At 44.7% G+C, this 15,176-nt stretch overlaps 1 protein-coding gene and 1 pseudogene across 2 annotated transcripts in view; one reads left to right on the top strand and one right to left on the bottom strand.

Annotated features, from left to right (window-relative positions):
* Positions 1-1,906: 1,906 nt before the first annotated feature.
* On the top strand, positions 1,907-2,465 carry LOC142426034 (multifunctional methyltransferase subunit TRM112-like protein pseudogene; annotated as a pseudogene).
* A 4,216-nt stretch (positions 2,466-6,681) lies between these two features.
* The window catches only part of GANC (glucosidase alpha, neutral C), a 66,731-nt gene continuing 58,236 nt past the window's right edge, over positions 6,682-15,176 (bottom strand). For both annotated transcript variants that reach the window (XM_075530900.1, XM_075530901.1), the window contains exons 20-24: positions 14,528-14,602; positions 11,664-11,777; positions 9,855-9,967; positions 9,263-9,366; positions 6,682-7,611 (exon numbers count right to left, since the gene is read on the bottom strand). In XM_075530900.1, coding sequence (XP_075387015.1) covers positions 7,502-7,611; positions 9,263-9,366; positions 9,855-9,967; positions 11,664-11,777; positions 14,528-14,602 — 516 coding nt within the window. In that variant the 3' untranslated portion in view covers positions 6,682-7,501. The remainder of the gene's footprint in view (positions 7,612-9,262; positions 9,367-9,854; positions 9,968-11,663; positions 11,778-14,527; positions 14,603-15,176) is intronic.

The following is a 15,176-nucleotide window of genomic DNA, read 5'->3' as shown; positions in this document are numbered from 1 at the left end:
CCTCTTGGTTTCCAGTGTAGTAGTAAATGCACGACTATGCCCATTACTGAGAAGTCTTCTTAAGAATCTCTGGGTTGTCGCATATAAACAGTCAGGGCTCCCCTTCCCTTAGCCTGATTGGAAAGGAACCTAACATCACCAGCCCTGCTGGAAACCAATGCCATGAAGCGGCTGTCCTGTTCTGGCTGGTCTGGCTGTGGCACTGCGCCTTTAACAAGGCTGGTCATAAGACAGGCCGTTCTGATAACAGGTGGCAATGTCTCTTCTCTTATTTCTCCACGAATGCTCGCTTATGTAACCATGGTGCAATGATGAAAACTGAGATCGGTAGCTCGGTGGCTTCCACGGTCTGTGGGTAATAGGAAAGTCTGTCTTCAGTGGAGCTGCAGATGGCTTTCTAGCCACTGGGCTGAGAAGTTGAGTTTAGAATGGCCCCTAGAATTATTCTGAACCTCCAGAGAGTTTGGTGGATGGAAACCCTAGTAGCAGAGAGGAATGCCTGGGATTATGGTAGACATTCTATTACCCAGGAAGCTTTTAAATCAGACGGTGTCTTAGTTATCCAATGCTGCTATAATGTCTATGTTTGTGAACACAATTCAACCTTCAACTTTCCAACCTTTTGCCCTCCAAATTTATGTCTTAGACACATGCACCCCAGCACATCATCCCCCAAATATTAAATCAACTCTTACTTGAAAGTGCTCTGAATCACAGAAATATTAAGCAACAACCGGTGAGAATGCGGAGACCTGGTGGCATAGTGGGTTACGAGTTGGGCTGCTAACTACAAGGTCAGCAGTTCGAAAGCACTAGCCTCTTCATGGGAGAACGATGTGCCTTTCTACTCCTGTAAAGAGCTTCAGTCTTGGAGACCAATAGGGACGGTTCTACTCTGTCCTATTGGCTCACTGTGAGCAGGACTCAACTCGATGTCAGTGAGTTTGGCTTTGTTAGTGGGCACGGCTGTAAGTGTAAAGTCCTCAGATAAAATTTCTCTACCTGTTAATCTATGGAATCTATCTTTGTTGTTGGATAAAAGTATCACCCTAGGGCTCAAATAGAAAATAAATGTTTAGAAAGTGATGATGGCAATATATGTACAGATATGCTCGACACAGTGGATATATCAATTGTTCTAAGAACTATAAGAGCCCCCCAATGAAATGATCTTTAAATGAAATAAAGCATCATCCTTCCTTCATCATCCAATCACCGTTCCCTTTTCCTATTAGACACAACCCAAATTCTGTTATTTAGTACTTCTCTAACAGAAAGACCACAAATGGTCAGCTTTAACAAACACATTTATTTCCTGACTGTAGTACAGCAGTTCTCAACCTGTGGGTCGTGACCCCTTTGGAGGTTGAATGACACTTTCACAGGGGTCACCAAAGACCATCAAAAACCACATTATTTCCAATAGTCTTAGGAACTGAGACACCGCTCCTCTATCCGTATCCAGGTGGGTCTGCCCGCATGCAGTTACACCCACATACGAATACCCTTTGTGATGAATGACATCATCGCGTCAACCCCATCACATACACCCCATACAAATACAGGTGTATGTGACAGGGTTGGCGACATAATGTACTTATGCGGCCAGTCACGTGTAGAGAGCAGCAACTGTGTAGAAAACAGCTACTGTGTTGAAAGCAGCAGTATTGGAGGTAAAACTACACTTCATGAATTATAATTACTGGGTAAATGTAAAGTCAACTACTGAAAAAAAATCTGTACCATGGGCACTTAATGTGGATGCTATCAGTCTTTTTATAGTCAGCTGTGGGTGATGTGAATACTGCCCCCTTGTGATAGTAACAGCAGAGATGATTTGTTACGAAATTGAGTGCAATTTCCTTATCTAAGGACACTGTCTGCAGAAGAATAGATGATGAGCTGGCGTGCATACTAGCAACATGAAGCTGCTCACCCACAACCTGCTGAATTCCCACGTGCGGGGCGTGGGGCCCCGCGGCTTCCCGCTGCGGCTGCAGGCTTCCCAGGTCCGCGTCAACCCCGTGGAGTTCAATTCCGTCTTCGTGGCGCGGATGATCCCCAAGGTGGAGTAGTCGGCGCTCCTGGAGGCGGCCGAAACCTTGCATCTGACCGAGGTCCCCAGCGCGCCAGTGGAGGGATACGAGCGAGCGGGATGAAGAATTTCTGAGGAAGATGCACCACGTGCTGCTGGAGGCGGACGTGTTGGAAGGCACCCTGCAGTGCCCGGCGTCCGGCAGGCTCTTCCCCATCAGCCGCGGGATCCCCAACATGCTGTTGAACTACGAGGAAACGGAGACTTAAGCCAGCCGGGCACCGATTCCATTCAGTGACCTTGTATTTCTGTTGTGTCCCTTGTATGTTGGCTGCCTGTCTGTCGTTTGCATCCACGACCCTCAACCCAGTGACACGCGCAACACAAGACTGCCCTTGAGCTTGATAGTATATATATATTTTTCTCATTAAAGGTTAAAAAAAAAAAGAATAGATGACATGCCTGCTGATATTCTTGATCAGGTAATCCAGGAAATTAAAACGGCTACACTTCCAATATTTAGCATCCAGCTTGATAAATCTACAGATGTGGCAAACTGTTCAGTTACTGGTTTACGTGAGGTACATGAGTGACGGTGACTTTAAAGATGAGTGAGATAGTTGATTGTGCCAACCTGGCTGATAAACACACGTGGAGTTAATTGAAGTGGAGAGAGATAAATGGCTCAGTGAGCCTCGCCCTTCTAGTTCTCAGGTCTCTTGCTGTCTGATGGTCGGACCAGGGTGCAGCTGCCTTAGCCAGTTCCCTGCTTCAGTTGGGAAGGCTCACTTCCTGCAAAACATCCCTGAGGAGAAGCCCCATGGACCTACCCCGATGCAGCCCTTGGTGCTGGAGCAGTCGTGTGGAGACCCCTGCCAGCGCTGAGATGCTTACACATTCACTGACTTGGCTTTTCTCCTGCAGTCAGCATCATTGTGTGTGCTTTGTGAGATGGAGGAGGACTTTGTGGATTGGTGTTGGACATATGGGCTAATGTTGGACTTGTGGGCATGGGCAGCACTGGGTTGGGATGTTTTCTTGATGTGCACTTACCCTTTATATAAAACTCTCTTTCTTATACATGAGTTTCTGTGGATGTTTCCCTAGTTTATCTACATTAATACGAGTTTCTCTTTTCAAACCTCTTGAAACGACAACTACTGCACGTGATGTATTTGACACAGTTGGTTCATTTCTGAAAGAGATTAAGATCTCTTGGAAAAGGTTTGTGGTGTTTGCACAGATGGTGCTCCAACTATGCTAGGATCTGGATTTCAACGTTTGGTGCTGAATGAGCCAACAAAAGTAATCAGAACTCACTGTATGCTTCCTCGGCAAATATTAGCAACAAAAACAATGTCACAAGTTACAAGATAAACATATAACTTCCCTCTAGTGCTTAAATACTTCCTCCTCCCCCCATCATGATCCCAATTCTACCTTGCAAATCTGGCTAGACCAGAGGATGTACATTGGTACAGAGAGCAACTGGAAACACAGGGAATCCAGGACAGATGACTCCTCCAGGACCAGCGATGAGAGTGGCGATGCCTGGAGGTTGGAGAGAATGTGGGGTAGAAAGGGGGAATTGATTACAGGAATCTATGTATAGCCTCCTCCCTGGGGGAGGGACAGCAGAGAAGAGGGTGGGGGGAGACGTCAGACTAATATATGACAAAATAATAATAATAATAATATATGAATGATGAAAGGTTCATGAGGTGGGGGGAGTGGGGAGGGGAAAAATGAGCAGCAGATATTAAGGGCTCAAGTAGAAGGCAAATGTTTTGAGAATGATGATGATGGCAACAAATGTACATATGTTCATGACACAATGGATGTATGTATGGATTGTGATAAGAATTGTACGAGCCCCCAATAAAATTATTTTTAAAAAGCATTACAAGATAATGAAAAGCGTCATAAGTTCTGTGAATTTTGTAAAGACGAGCACTTTAAATAGTCGACAGTTTGCATACCTGTGCAACGAATTTGATGCCCCAAACAAAGCTCTGCTATTCCACCCTGAAGTGAGATGGTTGTCGAGAGGATTTTTTTAAAACCATTTTATTAGGGGCTCATACAACTCTTTTCACAATCCATACATACATCATCTGTGTCCAGCACATTCATACATGTTGCCATCATCATTCTCAAGACACCTTTGTACTATCCAGCTCATTTTCCCCCTCCTTCCCTACTCCCCCATCCCCGATAATATAGAAATAATTATTATTTTATCATATCTTACACCCTCTGGCATCTCCCTCACTCAGTTCTCCACTGTCCATCCTCCAGGGAGGAGGTTATATGTAGACCTTGTCATCTGTTCCCCCTTTCTCACCCTCCCAATATCGCCACTCTCACCACTGTTCCTGAGGGGTTCATCTGTCCTGGATTCCCTGTATTTCCAGTTCCTATCTGTGCCAGTGTACATCCTACGGTCCAGCTGGATATGTAAGGTAGAAATGGAATCATGATAGTGGGGGAGGAAGCATTTAAGAACTAGAGGAAAATTGTATGTTTCATCATTGCTACACTGCACTCTGACTGGCTCGTCACCTCCCCGCAGCCCTTCTGCAAGGGGATATCCAATTTCCCCCAGATGTGCCCTGGGTCCCTACTCTGCACTCCCCCTCATTAACAATGTTATGATTTTTTATCTTTGATGCCTGATCCCTTAGACGCCTTGTTATCTCACAGGCTGGTGTGCATTTTACATGTGGGCTTTGTTGTTTCGCAGTTAGAGGGCCCCTTGTTAATCTTCCAGCCTATGGGACCCCAGATTCTATATATTTTGACAAGTGGACACCATCAGCTTTCTTCACCGCATTTGCCTATGCACCCGCTTTGTCTTCAGCGTTCGTGTCGGGGTAGGCTGGTGTGCTTCTTCCGTGTGGGCTTTGTTGTTTCTTGGCTAGATGGCTGCTTGATTGTCCTCAAACCTTTAAGACCCCCAGATGCTATATCATTTGATAGCCCGGCACCATCAGCTTTCTTCACGACTTTTGCTTATGCACCCACTTTGTCCTCAGTGATTGAGTCAGGACAGGCTGGTGTGCTTCTTCCATGTGGGTTTTGTTGTCTCTCAGCTAGATGGCTGCTTGTTTATCTTCAGGTCTTTAAGACTTCAGGTGCTATATCTTTTGGTAGCTGGGCACCATCAGCTTTCTTCACCACATTTGCCTGTGCACCCATTGTCATCAGTGATTGTGCCAGGCAGGTGAGCATCTCAGACTGCCGAATTGTTAGAACAAAGTGTTCTTGTGTTGAGGGAGTACTTGAGCAGGCACCCACTGTCCGTCTGTTTCCTTAACACTAAACCTATAAATATATGTACATAGATCTATTTCCCCCTTGTCATATATAAATATATTTATATCTTTATATGCCTGTATTTAAATATCTATGACTACCCTTTGCCTCCTAGTTCTTTCCTCTGTTTCTTTGTACTTTCCTCTTTTCCCACTATCATGTTCTGCCTTCATTTGGGTTTTAGGAATTCAAAGAGGAAGTTTTAAAATGTGTTTTTTAGCTTCGTGATGAACTCAAAACGTTTTTAATCAGAAAGTAAAACTGCAGTTCAAAGCACTTTTCAGCGATAAGTGAACTGCAGAAATTAGCTTACTTGGTTGACATCTTTGCCAGCTTGAGCGAGTTAAATTTATCACTGCAAGGACCAAATGCAACATGCCTCGATTTGTGTGAAAATATCAGATCATTCCAATGTCAATTCTAGTGGTAATTCTAGCTGTAAACACGAATCTATTCTGTTTTAGTGTCAACATCTTCCTGAAGGCTCCGTGCTCAGCACTTTGTGCTCAGACAAGCCTCTAAGAAGTACGTGTGGTATTGGGTCCGAGTTGTCGACCTGGTCTCAGAGTATGGTATTATGTTCCCTAGGAGGAAACTCAGGAGACTTGGCCTGGTGCAGCATGTCTCAGGTGTAGAAGAGCTGGCAAAGCTATTTTCTAGTACAGGAGTTACTATTTCATCTGGGAAATACGGCTCCTTTTTCATTCCTCAGTTGCAAAGCTTATACAGATAGGATAAAAAAAGTCCCTATTTGTCTTTGTGAGCTTATAGTTGGTACAAAGTTAAAACCTCAAGCAGATTCACTGAATTCTCGCTTTTTAAACAACTGAATCCTAAGGTAAGTAATTACATTGAATAATCCCTGAGGCTTTGGTGGCTATAAGGCTGATATATTACCTCTGAATCCAGCCAGAAAATAATACACACACTTGAAACACTGGACGCCCTCCAACTGTGCTGTACACCAGGGCGCTCATACCAGTGCCCACATGGGAAGTGGGGAGGGTTTGGAGAAGGGCAAACCACGGTCAGTGGGGCCGTGGGGTATGAGGATAGTAAGAAAGGCCTCAAGGAGAAGTGGGATTGGAGTTGGGTCTGGGAGGGGGGAGGGGCTGAATGAGTGGCATTGGGAAGTGTTGAGAGGAGGGCACCTGCTAAGCCTGTGTGCGTGCTGCGGAGAGCTGCTATGAGGCTGTCCCAACAGGTGCTGTGGGCAGAGGAGCCACATGATTGATAAGACTAGCATGCGGTAAGCGTCTACCCAAGCCCAGTCATATGGGGACCTGCGGCAAAGTGGGGAAAAAAAAAATCAGTAATACTGATGATGTTTATTGAAAAAATTGCTATTTTTTTGCGCTCGTCTTAATTTTTAAAAATACTGCATCCATGTTTTTTATTTTGGTTATTGACTTAAATTTTGTTCACAAGGCAAATGCTTCCCTCTGCCTGTCACTCTAGTGCCTGTCTTGTATTCTGGTTCTGAAGTATTTGGTGGTAGGGACAGGGCATTTATTATTCTTTATTATAGTTTACTCAAGTTCTACACTATGAGTATTCTTTGGCTACTAGACAGATTTTAATACAAACAATGAAGACAAAGATATTAGATTTTAAGTGGATCTTTTGAGCCTGAAGTGAACTACTGAGTTAACCTCCAGAGGAGCGGCTGTGCGGCAGCAGTGCAAGCAGGAGGAGCTGCCTGCCTGCGTCTCTGGGGGTGAACCTTGCGGTCCGGGAGGCTGCTCTCCACTTGGAGACTGGTCTCTGCCACACAGCATGGGTCAAGTCACCTCCTGGGCCACACAAGGTAAGCCTGGCCCCCACCCCATAACCACCTCCAATGCTGCTCATGCAGTTCTCTGGGCCACAGGGCTAACCCAGGGCCATGGCCAAAAGGCAAGGGAAGACTCGTGGACACCAAATATGTCTCCTGGCTGCTTGTATCCAAGGGAAGCGGGGGTGTTTGCTACAAAAAATACTACTAATCCATCCAAAAATGTCAACCACGAAAGCTATTGTTCATCAGTATATTACACAGTGACCAAGGAAGCTGGTTTGAGGCAGGGAAGCTGCTTGGCGAGCAGCCTGATCGCGGGAAAGACTGAGGGGTGGCAGCTCTCCGTGCTCGGCAGGCAGCAGGCCACTTCCACGTCATCTGATGTGGACTTCCCAGTTAGCACCGATGCTCAGCGAGAGGCGCTCCAGGCTCAGCGTGGATGTCCCGGCATCGTATGTGAAAGCCACAGGCTGATCTTCCCCATCTAAGAAGCAAGACAATAAAAGAGGGAAGTCTTGAGGAATATCCAAGAAGGAAAACCTTTTCTTTGAAATGAAAATGCTTTCTTATCCCATCATAAAGCCCTTATCCCAAAGGGGGGACGAACAACAGAAACGTAGGTGAAGGGAGACAGCGGTCAGTGTAATATAGGAAAATAATAATAATTTATAAATTATCCAGGGGTCATGAGAGAGGAAGGGTGGGAGAGGGAGGCAAAATATGAGGAGCTGATACCAAGGGCTCAAGTAGAAAGAAAACGTTTTTAAAAGGATGATGGCAACATTATGTACAAATGTGCTTGACACAATGGGTGTAAGGATTGTTGAAAGAGCTGCAAGAGCCCCAATAAAATTATTTTAAAGTTGGACAGTGTAATAAGACATGACAAATAATAATAATTTATAAATTATCAAGGGTTCATGGGTGTGGGGAGGGAGGGGAAAATGAACTGATACCAAGGGCTCAAGTAGAAAGCAAATGTTTTGAGAATGATGATGGCAACAAATGTACAAATGTGCTTGACACAATGGATGAATGTATGGATTGTGATAAGAGTTGTACGAGCTACCAATAAAATGATTTTTAAAAAAAGATTTTTTAAGAAAACCAAACGAAAACAACAAAACTCACTGCCATTTCATAGTGACCCTATCGGACAGGGCAGAGCTACCCCTGTGGGCTCCCTAGAGTGCAAATCGTTACAGGAGTGGACAGCTTCATCTTTCCCCTGTGGAGCGAGTGGTGGTTTCAAACTGCTGACCCTGTGGTTATATGTAACATTAATAAGAGAAACAATGTGCACGTGGGAGAGGGTGTTGATAACAATTCTTAATTCATGCACAATATTTCTGTAACCCAAAAAGTGCTCTAAAATACAAGGCCTATTGTGAAAAATAAACAAGTAAATAAAGCAAGCCCTGTTCCACTGGAGAAAGTCCAACGTAATAGTATTTTTATCCATGATTTCCAGTCACTTTTAAAACCTGGAGCACTCCACTGTTCTGAATGCAGAGTGGCTGGGAAAAAGTCTAAACTGACTTTTAAAAAGTCTAAAAGTCACAGTGATCTGTTCCAGAAATCCAGCAGGTAAGAAAGGACATACTCCCAACTACAACCTTTAATAAACTCCGTAAACATAATAACCACCTAAGTCTTATCTAAGAGTATATCCAAACCCCACAGGGTTGAACTGCCCCGTGAGTTTCCACAACTGAAATGGTCTATGAGAGTACAGAGCCCCAGCTTTCTCCCAAGGGGTGGCTCGTGGTTTCGAACTGCTGACTGCTGATTTTGTGCAGTGCAGCTGAACTTGTAATCACTGTGAGACCAGGAGTCCTAAGATCCTCTAGTACTTCAAATATCTACCATCCAGGAAAAATAATCAGAAGAGCTAAAATATTAGTTCAAGCCCCAAATAAGTACACGGAGATTTAAAATGAGCAGAGAGACCATTTCATGGGAGAAGCCTGATAGCCTCATTCACTTGAGGCTAGTAAGCTTCACTCCATCAGAGAGCCAAGAGTTGACTTGGTTTACACTCATTACTTCTGTTTTGGGACTAATCCTTTCTCCACTGGAGATGCTTCCAGATTTCCATGGACAGGTGATGATATAAGAATAGCCCGTTTCCTCACCGGATGAGTGGGTGGTCACAGAAGATGGCTGCTTGCTTAGGCCCAGGACCACGATCTGCTCGACCACACACTTGCTGGGAAAATGACCCCTCGCATCGGCACAGCTGGAATTGATACACATGGAATTAGGAGGAGAAGAACAGAGGCTTGGGTTGGTCACTAAGTCACATGCTGAGCCTTGTGAATTTCCCTTCTCTCTGGCCCTCTGGAGGCAAAATCATACAGCTATCAGACTGAGCAGGCTGCAGAGAGGAGACAAGATAACTCTGTGCAAACCACTAGCCAACCAGTGGCCAGGCCAAGCTTCCTTTAACAAGCTATTTGGAGACATCGCTAAGGACAACTGTGATTTGAACATGGAAATCAAATTGTAAGAAATTACACACACGATTGTTGAATGGATGAGCGAATGGGATCAATTGAGTACTTTACAATCTTTTTACAAAGAGATGGAGAAAGGAAGGTGGGGACAATATAGAAGGGACCCTCGTGGTGGAATGATTGCAAAATACCATCCAAGCAGTATTTTTGAAGATGAAAAATGACAGCATGCTTTCTTTAAGGAAATACATCGCTTTTTAGCTGCAGTCACCTGTTGCTCAAAACCCCTGAGCTGAATGAAAACCGCCTGTGCACGAACTCTTGCTGGTGGCAGTACCGGAATGAATGGCCATCGTCCAGATACAAGCTGCCAGCTGCAGAGCCCTGGCGAGTGAATCACAGGGAGAGGGCGTGCGGATCATAAGACTTTTCTAGGAAACAATGGAAACATTACGTTCAAGCTAGACCAAGTGGTCATACAGACATGAGTGTATGCGCTGACTGGACAGGGAGTTACGAGAGGAACATGCATGTGATGCACGCGAGGAACGCAGGAGCCAGGCCATGCTGAAAGAAATGGAAACTGGGGAGTGTGGCTCGTGGCAGAGAGGGCCTCTCTGGAAGCACCAGCCGGCACGTGGTCGGGTCAGGACAAGCTCGTAACAGGAGACTGAAGTTAAACCAAACCAAGAATCAGTATGTGAGGAATGAAGTCAACAATCTTGAGAAGATACTCCGTCTTAGAGTTGGTCCCTCTTTACTGAGAAAACCCCTCTCACAGGGGAAGAAGTCGCGGCACGCACACGCAGTTCACTTGTACTGAGAGTAAGGCTCGGTGTGTTGTGGCACTGTGATGTGTCTACTCATTCCGTGGCCGCTCCTGGGTCTAAACCTAAAACAACTGGGAAAGACAGTCGCAGCTAACTTGATTGTTGTAGATTTGATAAAAGTAATTTTTCTTGGTGTGTGCTCTGAACTAATTTTTAGAAAATAGGGATTAGTAGAGGAGTTAGCTGTGGGCTTCACTTGGCTCAAAAGATGTTTTCATTCTGAAATTGATGGTGAGGAGGGGGTATAATGCCTGGTGGGGTTTGATCAAGTGCAATGTATCTGAGAGGAATGACTGAGAGCCGAATGGAGGGTGAACATGATAGTGGGACAGGAGGAAGGTGAAAGGAAATAGAGGAAAGCTATTTATAGAGGTATAGCTATAGGCATGCACACATGTAAACACATTAATTTATAATGAAAGGGATAGAGGCCAATGTCCATACACTTATAGTACAAGTTATTAAGATAGCGGACCGTGGACCTCTATTCAAGGCCTCCCTAAACATGAAAATACTTTAATAACCTGACACTCCTCGATACTCACCTTCCTGACACGCTCACTGAAGACAAAATGGATAGGCAAATGTGGTGAAGAAAGCAGATGGTGCCCGGCTATCAAATCATAATATCTAATATAATAATAAGGGTTCCTGGGGGGGGGTAGAGTGGGGCAGGGAGGGGATAAAGCGGACCTGATATCAAAGAGTTCAAGAAGAAAGAAAATGTTTTGAAACTGATAGTGGCTGGCAGCAATTGTACAATTATGCTTGATGTAATTAAATTAATGATTGTTATAATATCTGTAAGAGCTCCCAATAAAATGATTAAAAAAACAAAAACAAATCAGTTCTGGTTCTCACCGGCGGCCAGGCCTCCCCAGAGAGCTGGTACAGCATTTGGAGTTACCTAGTGAGACTAGAAGTCACTGTGAGGGAATGGTGTCCCCAAAGTGTTGGAAACACAGGCACCCTGTCCCAGGAGGCTGGGTTTCGGGCCCCGTGAGCTTTCAGGCCTGCGGTGGTCAATACTACATTGCATGCACAGCCCCAAGGTCACAGCCCCCAGCAGAACATTCTTCTTTCTCCCAGAGCTTAGTGTACCCCTGAAAACAACCAGCTGTGAGACAAACTAGACAATGACTCAGCACACGAAGTACCTACTTACATGTGGGGTCACCACTGTTACATGGCGTCACACTGAAAAAAGGAACAGCAAATGGGATGTGTACAGGGAACAGGTTTTCAAATACCTTCGCACCCAGGGCTACCCGGAGTCCATAGGGGTACTCGGTCATCCAGCCTGTGGACTTGCCTATGGCGGTCTTGACTGGCACCACACTGCCACCTCGCTGGAACACTGGTATCTGAAGACGAGTATGCACAGATGGAGATTTCAAAGTGAAATTCCAGACCATGCATCTTTAAAAGTATAGATTGAGGCCCAAATAAATTTGTAGGCACAGCGATGGTATTTCTCAATATGGCAACTTTGACATTAAAAAAGAAATATTCACAAACACTAAACAATAGCCTAATGTCCCACTTTTTATCAATTCATTATCTATACATATTTAGTCAGTGAATGAATGAATGGTAGTCTTCCATATTTTAATTCCTGGAATCTGGGAATGTGGTCTTTATTGGAAAAAAATTTATAATTAAAGATTTCAAAAACAAGGCCACCCTGGGTCTTATAAACCACGACGAGTGTGCTTTTGAGAGACCAAAGCGAAGACTGGCACGGGAGTGAGTCACGTGTGAAGACAGTGGCAGAGATTACATTCTGCAGCCAGAGGCCAAGGACCACTTGGAGCCACTGGAAGACGGAGAGGTAAGGAGGGAGTCCGCCTTGAGCCTGCACAGCACTGCTAGAGTTCAGATTCTTAGCCTCCAGAGCGTCCACCATGGCTTTAAACCACCACGCTGGCAGCCATAGGCCAGAGATCCAATCTTCCTTTAAGTGATGGACTCTATTTTGCCCATCCCGTAAGTAGTCTTTCCTATTTTGTATTATATAACTTCCCCCTTCGGTAAAAAACACGTTCCTTTCTAGGGCTTTCCGAAAGATGGGAGTTTTCTATGTGTAAATGGACCCAGGTGTGTGTATCAGTGTATAAAAGATGGGGGTTTCAGAAGGGGGAGAAAGGGGAAATCGATCACAATGATTGATGTATAACCCCCACCCACCCCCTGAGGGGGATGAACAATAGAAATGTGGGTGAAGTTGATATGGGAGACAGTGTAAGATATGAAAATAATAATAATTTATCAAGAAGTCACGAGGTTGGGACAGTGGGGGAGGGAGGTTAAAAAGAGGAGCTGATACCAAGGGCTCAAGTAGAAAGAAAATGTTTTGAAAATGGTGATGGCAACATATGTTCCAATGTGCTTGATACAATTGATGTATGGATTGTTTAAAGAGCTATATGAGCTTCCAATAAAATGATTTAAAATAAAGAAAAATATCATGCAATAAAATAAAATAAAAAACACTTCCTACAAAAGATGGTGGTTTTCTGGTTTGGGGACATGACGTTTGTGTTTCCCCACTGAAGCCTATGACCTTTCATTCCTTGCTTCTCTGAATCACCAGAATGAGGATTGAGATTCTGAGGGATTCTCCCGTTGAGCAGCATGAACGTGGCTTTAACACAGCGCTGAAGGGACAACTTACAATGCCTGTACTTGACTACTCAAACCTACCCTATGGTGTGGAGGAAGAAAGGCCTGGCGATTTGCTCCTGTCAAGAGTACAGTCCAGAAATCTCTACACAGCAGTTCTATTGTAAGCTATATGGGTTCACCACGGGTCAGCATTGATTCAAGGTCCATGTTTGCGGTTTTTTTTTTTAGGTGTGGAATTTGGGCAGGAAAAGTCCCATAGGGGTTTGCCTCCCAGGCAATACCCTAGTAAGGAAGCTGCCTGCATTGCATTAAGACTTGTCCTTTGGTAGTAGAGGCAGGGAATTGAGTACAAGAACCTCTAGGACGTTGGAAGTGAGGGCTGACTAGTTAAGATGTCCCCCTTCTCCCTTGACTCACAGTGGGAGTAAGCAATAAAGCATGTTCTTTTCCCTCCACCTCAAACTGGCCAGTCTTTCGCCTTCCTCCAGAGAATTAGGGAGTAAGAGGAATGGGCTCTGGGGTCCGAGTCCAGCAGAGTTTGGCTGCAGCCTAGGGGTGACACATAGTTTAACTTTCTTAAAGCTATTTCTTCACTTGTTTAGTGTGTGAGACTGGAGGAGAACACTGTTAAAGTCTCTTCTAGATCTTAATCTGAAATCAGATTCTTTATAATGGGTTTCTGATGGCTGTGATGTGATTGTACTGCAGGAGGAAAATTCTCTTTAGAGACTTGGTCAGTTTGGATGGGTCACTGTGATTCTAACATCATGACTGATAGTGTTCTCTTGGGCCTTTAGCCCAAGGCCATGACTGGGCTGTTGACCTAGCCTGTAGAAGAACCTTCTTTCTGTATGGCATGCGTGGTGACTAACATGCTTTCTCTTTGTTTCCAGTGTTATTTTTCTCAGACACACACAAATGCAAACACAGGGGGAAGAGTTGTGTGTATCCCTGATGCTTCATATTGTGAAACGGAGTATGTGCTAGGCATGCATTTCACTCTTAAACTCTCATGCCATGCATGTAATCCATCTAAGTACATAAATAATGGCCTTCTGAATATTTGCCATTATGCAAGTATCAGCACGATGAATTTAAAAGTATGTGATCACTCTAACAATAAGCTCTGTACTCATTAGGAACCATTCCCCCTTCCCTTCAAGGCCCGCCCCTTGCCTAGACCGCAAAACTTTACGTTGATTCTGACTCTAAAGGACAGAGTAGACCTGCCCCTTTGGGGTTCTGTGGCTGTAAGTCTTGGGGAGGGCAGGAAGCTGCATCTTTCTCCTGCCGAGAAGTTGGGTTCCAACGGCGGGCCTTGTGTTAGCAGCCCAAAGTGCAGCCCACGAGGTCAACAGAGTCCCTTCGCCCTAGGCAGCCACGCTCTACGTTCTACCTCTGCACCCACATGTTACTATGCAGCACCACAACATACTGGGTTCTTGCAACAGACGCACAAGAGGTAAAATTACAGTCTGAAATGACTTACAGTGTCCAAGGCTACTGGTATCTTCACACTGCGTGCTCCTTCCCAACGTGCAAAGGTCTTAAAGTCATACCAGACCTAAAATCCAATGAAAAAGAGAAGCACAACCCTGCACCCAATTTCATTATGCAATAAAACAGCTACTCATCTGGATTTCAAAGACCCAAAAAGCTACAGTAAGTATTATATGTCTTGGAAAGAGGGGCCTGGTGGTGTAGTAGTGACATGGCAGGCTGTGATCCACACGGTCGGCAGTTCGAAATCACCAGCAGCTCTGCTGGAGAAAAGACTGGGCTTTCTACTCTTGTAAACAGTTATAGTCTTGGAAACCCACAGGGGGTTGCTATGAGTCAGCACTGACTCCATGGCAGTGAGTCTGGTTTTTTGGTTTGGTCTCTTGGGTAGATGTCTGGAAAAATATATGCCAAAACATTAATTTGACTAACAGGCTGTTAACTTGCTCATTTATTTACCCCAAATGATTAATTGAACAACCTATTATGTGCCACACATTGTACTGGGTAATGGTTATAGATGAGAAAACAGAAAGGCACAGTTCTTAACCTCACAGCAGATGGCTTTTAAACATGTAAGGTTTGGAGTAGTTGCTCTCACAGGTTGTTGTTTTTTTTTTTTCCCTTCAGACGTCGCC

This window comes from Tenrec ecaudatus, chromosome 14, assembly GCF_050624435.1.
Source record: "Tenrec ecaudatus isolate mTenEca1 chromosome 14, mTenEca1.hap1, whole genome shotgun sequence".
In the NCBI taxonomy this organism is placed as follows: domain Eukaryota; kingdom Metazoa; phylum Chordata; class Mammalia; order Afrosoricida; family Tenrecidae; genus Tenrec; species Tenrec ecaudatus.
This window is presented reverse-complemented; position numbering and strand designations above follow the sequence as displayed.